We start from the raw sequence: 13588 nt of genomic DNA on the forward strand, positions 1-13588 counted from the left end.
GTTTCTCTGGTTGAATGGCTGGATGTGCCACCTGCCTTCCCACCATCTTAGTACTTTTTAATTGTCTAGCTGGTTCAAAGCATTTTATTGTGCCTTTCTGAGCTTCTATGGAGCCCGTCATAACTTTGTCTTGCAACCTAGAAACTTGATTGTTCAGGTACAGCTTTTGACTTTTCTGAGCTAAGGATGAATCTGAATTAGGAGACAGGTCTTCCTGAGATTCTGGGGCAAGGTGCTGCTGGGATTGTTTCCCAGAAATGTCACTTTCTTCTGTCTGGCAATACTGCTGTATTCTGAGACCTGCCAACTCAAGCAATACTTACAGAAGTTTGAGTGGGCCCTTTCCTGCACTGATGCTTCTGAACCTGACGTCAAATGGAATGGATAAGGCCAAGAAGACAGAAGACAAGCATAGCAAAGCTGCTGCTGCACTTGGTGAATTGCTCATTCCCCAGAACATCACTAGAAGTGCTTTTCTTCCATTGAATCTAGGGTTCTAAGTTCTGTGAGTCTTGCAAAGACTCGGACCTCGCAAAGAAATACCCTTTACAATCCTTTCTTTGCTATCAAATATTACAAAGGGCCAGGGTTAAGAGACTAGACATTTCACTGGATGTTTTACACTCTTTAGGCCTCATGCAGTATTGATCATAAGTTCACTGCAGCAAGATCCGTTTCAATGTTAAATTTGTCTTTTTCTTCCTGGAAGGAAGCAGTGTGTACCAAGCTGGATCTCCTGGTCAAATGCAACATGACCAGTGACAACATAAGAAATAATATAAACCACCAATGATTTTGGAGTGTATTTTGGTCAGTGATCACATTCTGAGCTTACCTTTGTGTCAATGGGCCTGATCCTTACAACTAATAATTATGCTGTACTGGGATGTTCCTCATCCCATACAAGATGATTTCCAGCACGTATTTTTATGAACAAAAGCAAACACTCTCCTTGTCCCCTTTTGTCTCTTGGGGTTTTTTTGTGAATTATTGTCGAGGAACCCTTTCTAGTTTGCATCAAAGGATTAAAATGTCTTTTGTACTATTGTCTCTAGGGGATGACCTTCAGGAATTCTGTTATGTAAAACCTGTGCACTGCTCAGTCTGTTTCCAGGGTCAACCCAAGTCCCAGGAGATATTTGGTAGAGGTGCTTAGTCTAGAGGCAATACACCCATTTTGATGAATCATTAATTTTGCAGCATCAGCTTGTTGAGTTGAATGGTCTTTAGCAGGTCCCTCTCAAGCTGTAGCACAGTGTGGTACTGTTTAGGAGTAAAGGGAAGGAGAGACGGTCTTTGCATTAGCACTTTTGTAGTACTGCACTAGAACTTCTTTAAGCATTTTTGTTCCACAAAACTCAGCAGTTAGAACGGTTAAGATATTCCTGGCCATAGAAGAGGTACTCTAAATTTTTTACATTGAGGAGTGGTCAGTGCTCACATGCCCATCAAAGAGCTTAGTTTGGCTTGGGTTTTGGCTGTCATCTTCAGCAGAGACAGCATATATTCAGTGTCTGTAGGGAAACGCCTTCATACATTTTAGCTGTTTTCCAGATCCATCTTAAGGGAGATCCTGATAGTTGGGTTGCAGGACCTCTGATATTCCAAGGAGGTTCTAATGTGCTAATTTCAGAGGTGCAAGGTGTCAAAAGCATGTGTAGTGTTTCTGTTGTATAACAGGAGTTACTAAAAGTAGACAGTTCTTACGATACTATGATTTTTTTCATGTCTAGAGCATAAGATCATTGGTTCTTTGAGAATGTTGTGTTAGATATCAAACCCACCTCTCAACAGACTGCTCACCAAGATCCTCAAATAGCCTTGCAGACAACCTGTGTTGACCATATGGGAGTGTGAATGAGGCTGTGCTCTGAGTGATTTTTATCAGAACTGGCAGATCCCAAATTGATCTCTGCTTCAGGGATGAACTCGAACTGTCATTCCTACCTTTCTCCAACCAGTTTCACTCCATTGTATATATTGGGTAAGTCCCAAATCCCGTGGTTATGGGCTAGTATCTGCTTGTTCCCATGTCCTGTTTCTTCCACAAAGTGGTCCAGAAAATAAGATAGTGATGGATTTGTTCTTCCTGCTGTGCCCAAAGTAATTTTGGCTTTAGGACATGCCCTATGCCATTTTATGAATATGTTGGACTGCCTAAAGCTCTAGATATGCTTTTCAGATCACTTTCCCTTCATGAATATGAAACCTCTTTATCACATAGCTTTGAATCCTTTGTGGCTCTCAAGGGTAAAATATGTATGTTCCTTGGTCCTGAAGAGAATATTCTTTGTAAGAGCTAAGGAAAGTTCATAAAACAGATGTACTTCGAAAAAACATGCAGATTTGAAACATGTGAATAGTCTTCCATGGAGACAGCTCTTCAAGCAATGCTAGGCTACTTTCTGGATATTTACTTGTAGAGAATCCTACAACATTAACACTCCTTTGGCAAATATTTCATCCACTTCCTATTTCAACTGTTGCCTATCTTGAAGGACTTTGCTATGGTTTATTGTTACCCAACTTTTTATTGCTTCAGAGGATTGGTCAGAGGTTCTCGTCCAATTAAGGATCTCATTCCACAACTGCATTTTAATTGGCTGTCCTTCCTTTACAGATCATTTGTGCTTATAGCTGCGTGCTTTCCATCTTTCTATAAAGATCCACTTAGTGGCCCTTCCTTTTGCTAGAAGGATGGAATTGATGCAGATCCTCCTTAATTTTGTATTTTGTCTCTGGTTTGCACTTAGATTTCAAGTTTCTGTTTTGCTGTCAAAGTTTCACCTGAGTCTTTCTGGTATGTATTTCTTCCCTTCAGCCACATACATCTACAGTTGAATGGGTTCTTTACACCTTAAATGTTAACTGTAGTTAGTATTCTTTTATTGGTTATGCTGAGTTAAAGGTTATCATTGCAGATACCTGTAGGCATATGCATAAAGCATTTTCAAAAAATGAGCTTCTTAATAAGTATGTTTCATTTTCTGTCAACTTCTCTGTTCTCCTAAACCTCCCTTTACCTCCACAACCCTTGTTCCACCACCACAATGCGTGTGGACACTGAACCACAATTTTTAATAAGCCACCTCCTCATTGATGCACCCACCAGGCAAGAGATGAAACATGTCTAACTTGGAGTTTTGTTCATGTTGCTTGACCAGCAAGGTGCAGCCAGACAGGACAGGTGCTGAATCCTGCCTCTCCTTGCCTTGCTGGGGACATTAATTTGATATCCCACCTTGACTTGATCATCATCTTTTTTAGATTGGTCAGATTTTAATTACCTTTGAGACTGCTACCTTTCTTCCATCTTTGACTGAAAAGGCCAACTAAAAAGTTGTTAAGAGGAAGCTTCTGTAGGAAACCAGTCTAAATATCAACCTGGAATATGATGATAAAGTTGTTGGTTATTATACTGTTGGCCAGATAGGCCCAACTTTTTCCAGCTTATTGTCCTGCTGGGTACCACTATCAGTGTTTTCTTTGGCTTATGCTGGAGTAATTATTTCAGTTTAACAATTATGCCTCTGCTGCAAAGTGAAAACTCTCTGTATGATCTTTTTAGAATTTTATAGGTTGGGTAGTGCTGAATGGAATCAAAAGAGTAAAAATATTAATATACTAAAGTAAGCAAATACAAATCAATTACAAAGTATATTAAAAATACTGTGTAAGAACATTATGTAGTAGAAATAATGTTACAGGGAATAGTGTGCTGGGAACTGTTCGACAATGGGTTGGTGGGGGTTTTTTGCCTACACAGTCAAACCTTACTATTCATTGGAAATTTTACTATACTTTTTTTTTCCTGACTCAATTTGGATAACTAAACTGATGCCTAGAAATCTGTGTCACCGAATTAAATCTGTTGTATTTTGTGTAAATGTACTCTGTGTTCGCTGATATTGCTTTCTCTGACCTTCCGCCTCTCTCTTCTCTCTCTTATGCTAGGGAAGGAAGGTTTTGGATAAATTGCATGAACTACAGATACATTTTACAGTCTTGAAAGGACTTACAGGTGCAGAGAGGTTAGCATCAAGATGTCAAATTGTTAATAAAGCTGCAGAAATTTTTCTTAAAACTGGAAGTTTGGATGGAGCGACATGGGTATTAAGAGGTAAGCTTGTCTTATAAAAAACCGAGTTTTGACTTAAATTTCAACAGTCCCCTTCTATGACAGATTTCAGATAAAAGTTACAAGTTGGTCTGTGTTATTAAATAAAGTTAATAATACTGGGACAACAAAAATAAAATGTGATCCATCTTACTGGTTAGTATTCTTCTTGACATGTATAAGAAATAATATGACTAATAGCAGATTTTTTTCAGGGAAGTTTTCACAGTAGTCTGCCGTCAACACCATTCTACTCAAAAGCCTACCATAGTAAGGGAAGGGTGCAGCTTGGAAAGTGACCCTGCCCCATGTAGATTTCCTTTGAGCCAGGTGACATTCAGTGTCAAAAAATTTTCAGGCTTGGGTCAATGCAGAGTTTCTTTACCCCTCACAGTATCTACATTTAGTAAAATAGCTTTAGAATAGTACCATATTTCTGCAATTAAATAATGCATAATTACTGACTTTTGGGAATTCTGATCTGCTGAAAAGAGAAGAAACTCAGAAGTATAAACAAGAATAGAAGGTGTTCTATAAAGTAATATTGAGAATCTAAAATGTGCTATTCAATTTTATATATGTACCTATATATACATATTTATATACACACATATATATGCCACTGATAGTCCATTTTACTACCGTGATACTTAATAAAAGGGGTTATTTACAGTATAAGGGTTCAGAGAATCCATCTGAGAAGTACTGATGATAAGGAACAAATTATTAATAACTAGAACTGCATTTTCTGTGAAATTCTGAAATCTGTTTTCTGCTACAGTTTACATTATATTCTTAATGGCCAAAAGTCTCAGCGTCCAGCAGTTTCAGTTCATAGAAATAACACTGCACTGTTGTTTGCCACAGAGTCAGAGTGGACCACAAATGCACCATTGTGGCCCTGTGATAAAGTGGACGTCCTTAATCGACATAATCTGTTATGTACACTAGTGCACAAATACTTGAGGAAGAGTTTATACAGGCAGGCATTTGAAGTTCTGCAGAACTTACCAGGTTTTCAAAATCATTCTGGTAAGTAAAGAAAAAGGTACTGTGTTAAGAGCTAAAAATTTAACAGATGATTCTGTGCTGTTCTTTTTGTTTGTTTTCCGGCTAAAATTTGTTGAAGATGGTTTTAGACAAGCCCTTTTTTTTTTTCCAAAGAGTGTAGTGTCAGTTACAATATGTATTGTACTCTGCAGCTCTTGCCACACACATGCACATACACACACAGAGTTTATACACCTGTCCTGTTTTTCTAATTGGCTCAGTTACACAGGGCAACAGGAAAGACCCACTAAATTTTCAAGGATCATACATGGTCTATAAGATAAAATAGGGATATCATTGGGGCGATTCATTTTATCTTCAGATGAATGCATTGTTTTTTCTTTATAACTGAGCTAGCTAACCTAGACTTCTTTTGCATACTGTGTTAAAACCGAGTTTTGGGCTCAATTTATCTGACAAATTTTGGATGTGTACTTCAGGATGAGATGCATAGTTACTTAGGCTCCACTGAGGAAACCTCAGCTGATTCCTGTATGTAGATCTCAGTCCTATTGCCAGCATGTGCTTTTAGGTATGTTAGGAGAGCTTAGTTGGAAGACCATCTACTTTGAATCCTGAAAGGATCTAGTCCTTTGAGGCATGACGTGGATACAAGGCTGCTCAGTCCTGCCAAGAAGGGGACAGTTGAGAGGAAGTGGACAGTTCAGAGTAAGAGTAGAAGCAGAACTTGAAGCACCAAGGTGATTTTTATTGGTGCAAATTTTAAGTCTGAGAGATCAGGTGAAGATTGTATTTATAGGCTTGGGCGAGTGAATATATTTTTATCTGATCCTATTGGTTTTGGCAGCAAATTATTACTTGGACCTTAACACTTCTCTTTCACAAAGTGAATGAACTAACTGTATGAAAAGACTTCTGATGAATAAAGCATTATCGTAAGTTATCTCAACCTTGTTCCATTTTGCTGATAGAAGCAAGAGTCCTGATTTAGGTACTGATTGAGAAGCGATTCTTCAGTTAGATTTGCATTTGACTTAATTCAGTAGTTAATATTCTTCATTTCATTTCAGATACTGTAGATGTTTCTCAATACAGCTGCCTGTTTAACAAGCTGATAAATGCCTGTTTTGAGAGCAAGAACCTGGGGGTTTCATCTTCTGCAGTAGACTTCATGCTTTCAAAAAACATATCTATTGATTTTTTTTTACTTAGAGGATTAATCACAGCTTTGGGAAGAAGTTCTTTGTGGTCTAAAGCTAGGACCTATTACAAAAGTAAGTTGTGTCTTAAACAATATCCTTCCCTTATGTTCTTTGGATAACGTATGCTCATAACAGCTCAGTATGTTGGGGAGAAATGGGTAAGAGTATACTTTGTAAGAAGAAAACAGTACTTTCTGTGTCATTTTCAGGAATTTGTTTGTAACCAAAATGTTTATTGGGAAATAGTGACAGTTGAAGATAGAAATCAGTGCATACTACCTGGCATGAAATAAATGTAATTCTGATAAAATTAATTTTTTTACGTTCAATTTCAGAATTTCAAAAATGTGGACCCTGAAATGGTTAAAAAGCACATCATCTTCACTTCTTCATCTAGGCAAATTAGATTTCTTTATACTTCTGTTTAGAGCCATGGTGGCAAAATTATTAATATTTAAGATTTGAGAGGTCTGGCTAAGAACTTTATCCTAACTAAAAGAAAATTCCTTTCAACTAAAAGCTAGCAGTCTGTGATTGTTTTCAACTCCCCACTTCTGAGCTAAGATAATACTGGGTGTGCAGCTCTGATAGGGTCCACCAAGAGCCATCTCTCCATATTGTCACATTATTTACTGTTTGATTCCATCTTACAATTGTGGCAGTTAGCAAGCTACTTAAGGAGTCCATCTCTCCCGGGATGGATACTTGGCTTTGTTAACATTGAAAAGATTGTTTTTCCTCACCTCTTTTATTTTTTTTTTCCTGAAATGCTATATAGGTTGGGTCTCTGGGATAACTTGGCAGAAGACAGGGGAGCAAAGGGCGAGATGCTGTTCAAATGTCCTCTCACTGTGATCATAGTTAATAAAGCTTCTGTCTGACCTGTCCTAAATTGTACTTGTGTTATTATGCACTTGGAGTCCCCCGATTTCTGACAGAGCTTTTTAATCATTGCTGATAATATTCATTGATAAAAATAACATTTTAAAACAGTTAATATTATGAGTGACTATTATTTGCTGTGTTCTCAAATCGGGCCATTTCACAGGTGAAATAGTAAAATCCATTAAGAGTTTGGGGTTTTTTTTTTCCACATTCTTAGCCACATACTGAAGAAAACAGATCTATGTTCAGTATTGGTAATCCTAATTCCTTATGTTTCTACGTTTACTCTCAGGTGCTTTATCATTGGGTTGCTACCCACCACCGCAGGGAAATTTATATCACAAGCTTTTGAAGATTCCATCTTACCTGTCTGAGGTTGAGATGCTGTTGGCCATTGAAATATTTCTTGTTTCAAATGCCAGTAATATTCAAAGTTCAATGGCTGCTAGTCAGACTCTTCAAATAATACTGAAAAGGTTTGTTGTCAGATATGTACCATTTTGATTGTATTTATCTGTGTGATCATGTAATTAATGAGAGAGCTTATTTTCCATTGGCTGGGAATGAGAATGCTTGGTTTTAAACTTGTTTTTAATCATTGTTTCTAAACTGGTTATAGAACAGTAAATGTTTGGGGGTTTTTTATTATTTTTACATGTGTGTAGCAGAAAAGTAATTGTTCCAGAGTGATACTGGCCTGTGTTCCCTAACTGAATGTGTCTACCGCACTAAGTGTACTGTATTTTCAAAAACACGATAGCGTGGTATCTTGGTGTATAGATTCTTGTGTTCTGGTTAAGCAGTGGAGTAGAAGGGCACAGTCAAAATGTTACTCCTTTCAAAAAGCAACTCTAACATTTCTTGGCTGTTTTCTTGGAAAGTGCATCTCTTTATAGTGGATATCTCAATGTTGAATTTGTTAGATTTTTTCCCCCCCTTTCTTTGAGACTTAATACCTTCAGATAAAAATGTGTTGTTGCTTTTTCCTTTTGTCTATAAACCACTAACCACTGTCACTAGATTATAATTTATTTTTCAAGACCCCATTTTCTCTGAGATTGACTGGCTCAGCATCAAAATGTGAAACTGCATAGAAAAGCTACATTTGTTAAAAAGGATGAACAGGGGCATCTCAAACTTGCGTACTCTGTCTTCCTTCCCCTGTACCCTTCCCAAGGAATACATCTCTTAATTTTGTTCTTTTGATAATTGAGACGTTTTTATCTCTTGTTTTCATGTGTATGCTATTGTACCTCTGTTTGTTTGCTTAAAGAGTAAGTTCTGCTCTTGCAAAAACGTAGGCATGTCACTTAGGCATATCCTTATTCCAAAAGTGATTACCTGTCAAAAATGAGTAATCCTTTTGGATTCAAGCATGTACATGAATTCTTGCTATATCCAGTTCATAAAATGGTTTACATTCCTTTACTGAATTTTCCAGCCCAGAGTCGAACATTTCTTCATGAAATGTGCTGTGAATATTGCAGACCTACTTTGCACTGGCATTAAATCCTATTACTTTTCAGTACTGTAAAATATGTTAAAAATATACTTTTTTTAACTTTTTAATTCTTCAGAATAATCAGCTAAATTTTGTCTAGAAATTAACATAATCTGTTATAAGTGAAGTGAACACAAGGCATTATTTTAATGTTTTTGTAATCTTGTTGCCAGTATAAAGCATCAGGCAAGCAACACAGGGCCCGTATGGTACCTAATTTTGTATTTGTGAAAATTCACTTACAGATGTGAAGATCAGACAGTTCAGAATAACAGTGACTATCAAGCGGCAGTGGAGAGACTGATCCTGGCTGCTCGTGTATCTGATCCAAAGCTTTTTCTTAAGCATATGACAATGAATGTTAGTATGGAAGAAGTTTACAGCTTGGAGCTTACATCTGCTCTAAAATGGCTTCAGGAGAATATGAAATGGGCTGGGAAGGTCTGGCTGTTTCAGTAGTCATTAAATAGTAAAGACTTTTGGTTTTTAATGGTTAAAGCAATCATTGTTGAAAATAATACAGATTAATAAAGGCAGTTCCCACTGTGTTCAGACTGTGCCTTACTGATTTACAGCAAGGCTTCAAACTCAAGTTGTGTTTTTAAATACTTATATTGATGATAATGCAGATAGCAGCACAGAAAGAGTAATTTTTTCCCTGACTATATAGATTGTCACACTGACTTACATAAATGTTTTGTAATGGCATCATTAGATAATGAGGAAGCTGCAGCCTCAGAACCTACATTCTCCTTTTTTACGGATAATCTAGCACTGTTACTCTTCTCCCAGCAGGTGATAGTATGTAAGTGCACTGATTTAGTATATCTACTGTTCTCGAGTGAGACGTTTTCCACATTGCTTCATAGTCTGTAGAAGTAATACATGTTTCCTTTTGTCTTCCTCACAGTATCTTGTGAGGATATTGTCCCATCTGTGTGCCCCTTAGATCTTAATTTCCTTGCTCCAAAAACCCAGTAAAAAGCACTGAGAATAAAATAACTTCAAAATCACTTGAGACATGCCTGACTTAGGATACCTTCCTTCACAGAACTGAGAGAGTCTACACAAGTTGGTCACAGCTGAAGCTTTAGTTGTGTCTTGATAATAACTTGTATATGGCTTCACATTTGTATATATGCATACTACCACTGAAAAGGAAAACTTGCTTTCTCCTTTGATTGTGTTCTTAGGGGGAAGTGTTTTTGCCCATTTTTTGGTTTCTGCCAACTGCATGATGAGATGGAGGCTTCTAGCAAGCTGGTTCTAGCATTCCTGGTTCTTCATGAATTCTTCTTTTTTCCACCTGCAAATTCTGAATTGATTCGGAGCATGAATTGCTTAAGTCACACTTCATCTGCCGATCTGCAGCCTGAGTAAGAAGAACCAAACATTTTGTATCAGAAAACTCTTGTGGCAAATCAGTGGGACCTCTGTCAAAGTTGATACTTGCCTGAGCTCCCCACTTCTGCAGTGTTAGTTTAGATCTCCAGTACCAACCTTCACAAACATGCCAATAATACAGCTTTTCTGGTCCTGCTCTCCATCCCCTTTAGAGCTTTTTGTGCTGAAAATTTCTGCTGTCTTGGGTGTAGAAGTTCATGGGTTTTTTCAGGCTGTTCCATCATAAGTGAGATCAAGATGGTGGTGTAAGCCCTCAATGTTTGAAAAATCTTTCCCTTCTTTGGGGCAGCATGAGTCTCTTCCCAGTTCTAGCAGCATTATTGCAGGTGTCCTTTGCGCCTCTGAATCGTGAAAGCCATCATGATCTTAGTGCTGGATGGTTGTGGAGAGTTTTGGAGGGGTGTCAGTGTTTTTTTTGTTTGGGGGGGTTGCCACTCTAGTCTTGAGGTTCATGCCATTAATCTGATGTCATTGATCGACAGTTATTAGATTCCTGACCCTCTTCAGGGTCAGGTCCTGACCCTTTTTGATACCACTGCTCATCCAGTCTGTCTGGGAGTTGCTACTGGAAGAGAGAGGATTGAATCTCACAACGGCCAAGATCTCTGCCTTCTTCCTGTGCCACCTGTACAGAAAAATGCAACGACAGAGGCTCTTGTGTTTTCACAGGGTATCATTCTTCTGTAGGGATCTCATCTGCTTTCCTTCTAAAACATGGTAGATTCAGTACTAACAATCAGATAGCTTTTCTTTAAAAGGCCCTTACCTCAGAATTTCTTTTGAAGAAGAGTTGGCACTAGTTCAAACAGACTTTGGGTTCCACCACTTGGTATTCACCAAGATGGCTTTGCCATTTGTAAGGCTATCCACCTGGTCATATCCAGTAGCATTCTGCTGCTTTTGTTTCCCAGTAGCTGAAGGACTGGATAAGAAGTGATCAGGTTTCAGATGAGGGATCTAAACTGATGTTCTTCCAGCCACTCCAGCATTAGTGGCAAGAGCAATTTTGGAAAGTTTCAACAAACTAAAACTGGCAGTGAGAAACTAAGTCATTTTTGCTAATTACTTCTTGTAAGATCCTTTGTAGCTTAATCTCCTTTGGAATTAGACAGAGGCTATCTGAACCTCAGCTAAATCCCACATTTCTGTAAGCGGTACCAGATGTGGCTAATGCTGTGTTTGAGAGACGCAGAAGGACAAAATTCTCTTAGTAATCTGTATGGTTTCAAAGCTTGGGATGTTCTAGAGACAGTGTTATTTTTTCCATTATAAGCAACCTTGAATTTTCACTTAGATCATCCCCAGAAAAAAATTCCATGTTGCTTTATTTTTCAGACAGAGGTTAATCATTGACCTTCTAGCTTAACTTGGAACTGTGTAAAATCTGTGCAATGTTTTGGCTCCATCTCCTGAGTATCATCTTCAGCTGATAGGATGGAATCTCAGTCGTGTTTTATATTAACAAGCAAAGCAAGCTCCCCACATCATTGCTCAGAAGTTTTGTTACAACGGGTGCATCTGGTCTTTTGGTCAATACAGTGTTTCGCCCTGTCACCATGATAAACCAGTAGGCAATTTAAACAACTCTACTGTTAAGTCCTGTATTTCACTTTTTTTGTACTGTCTGGGTCCACTTGAAATACCATACAAATCTGGTCATTTTGATGTGTATTGAAACACCAGAAAGGTTTCTTGAGCAACATTCTCAGTACCACTTTGGTGACAGAAATTGCGTGTGCTAAACAGGACAAAACTCCAATGTGGAATGGAAACAAGCCTGGAAAGATGAAAAAATGTTCCAAAGAATAAAGTTAAGTACAGCAGAGACAATGCAGCTTTGCAGAGCCAGCCCCTTAGTAGACAATATCCATATTTTTGCTTTTCCCCAGGTATAAGTTACTGTTTCTTAGTAGCTGAAAGAACTTCTGTGTTTGAGATGAAGCAACTCGTTTGATATATTTAATTTTTCATATAGGAAATAAAATGTATGTTTACCTGTTTGCAGAGACAGAAAAACGTGCAAAAAAACTTTCCTGTGCTGCGCTCAGTAGCTAGGTCTAGATGACGCTGTGCTCCTTCAGTATGTTGTTAGATGCATGAGAAATTCCCTTTGAAAATCTTTCTTCAGTTTTCACTGATTACAAGGTATGCTTTTGGAAAGATTACTTTTGTTAGGTATGGACAGTTTCTTGTAACTAAAAGAGAATAATGTTGTTTGGAAGACTTGCCACAATTTTATTTCAAAGCATTGATAGTTTTGAGAGTTTCTTAACCCACATCGGGGACAGAGGTGAGAAGCTGGAAATAGAAGCTTGATAGTTCTACGATGTTTTATAAAGAGCAATTGGGGGGATGATTTTGGAGGAGTTGTTAAGATGTTAATAAATGTTTTTTATTCTTTATATGAAGTATCCAAAATATCTGTGAGTCAGTATTGTCATTAAATTATTTAATTCCGTTCAGATCCCTGTAATTAATATTCTTAGGTATGCTGGAGGATAGGCAAATGGCAAAGTAGACGTGGAGAGTTTAATATCTCTTAAGCGCTACAAGAATCTAGAGTATGATATGCTGCATGAGGAGGTTAAGAATGTGTGAAATCAGTCAGACTATGCAGTTTTTCACCACGCCATAGCACATAATGTAGCAAATGCTCATGAATAAATTGGGCTGAAACTCCCAGCTGTGGACATGGCCAGCTTCCAGTTTTAACTACAGACTCGAGTGGAGGCTACAGCTAGGCCTGTGGGCTGTGCTCAATTCGCTGAAGAATTCTAATGGATGTTAGGGAGAGGAGAAATAGTAAAATTAAATGTCCCTGGTGTAGTAATCGAACTTTTAATTACCAAAATCTTAATGCCATACTCCTCAGCTTAGTAAAATACGGCCACATTAAGAGCAATTGCTAGTTCACATATTTGTCCTTTCACATTCTCCAGATGCGTCTTGCATCTTTGCGGGGGATTTGGTGGGTTTTTTTGGCAAATCCCAACTCTACATTTTTCAGTCTTAACCCCTTCTGCATAACTCTTTTCTAAAATGACTAGTATGATGAGTAGTACCAAAAATTAATGCTGACATTGTTGGCCTCAGAGCTTCTGTGCCATTGCGTGTGATGGGACTGGAGAAACTGATGCCGCTTTTTGACCATCTGCAGACCAAGGACCAGAACAGAAACAAAGGAGCAAGGGGAAAATGGCTGAGTTGCTGCTTGTAGCAACTTTATTGTGATGCTTAAAATTCTCATTCTATTAGGGGACAAGAGGTAGTCAAATTACAAACTTTTTCAGATGTTAATTTTATCTGGTGTAAAACAAGCTTTCCATTCGGAAATGTCTGTGCCGCTCTTGCTGAGCCAGTGGGATGTATCCTGGGAACTGACAGGGAATAACGAGACCAGATAAAGCCACAGTACTACTCCCGTGGAATATTGCAGTGATATTCATAAGCAGTAAGTTTTAAGACCTT

The 13588-nt window shown here is 38.1% G+C and overlaps 1 protein-coding gene across 1 annotated transcript in view; it reads left to right on the forward strand.

Annotated features, from left to right (window-relative positions):
• TOPAZ1 (testis and ovary specific TOPAZ 1) overlaps positions 1–9540 on the forward strand; it is a 41114-nt gene extending 31574 nt beyond the window's left edge. The window contains exons 16-20 of the mRNA XM_050892625.1: positions 3955–4120; positions 4985–5149; positions 6199–6402; positions 7508–7691; positions 8962–9540. Of these exons, the coding sequence (XP_050748582.1) occupies positions 3955–4120; positions 4985–5149; positions 6199–6402; positions 7508–7691; positions 8962–9175 (933 nt within the window). The 3' untranslated portion in view covers positions 9176–9540. The remainder of the gene's footprint in view (positions 1–3954; positions 4121–4984; positions 5150–6198; positions 6403–7507; positions 7692–8961) is intronic.
• The last annotated feature ends 4048 nt before the right edge of the window (positions 9541–13588 follow it).

Source organism: Gymnogyps californianus, chromosome 2 (assembly GCF_018139145.2).
Source record: "Gymnogyps californianus isolate 813 chromosome 2, ASM1813914v2, whole genome shotgun sequence".
NCBI lineage: Eukaryota > Metazoa > Chordata > Aves > Accipitriformes > Cathartidae > Gymnogyps > Gymnogyps californianus.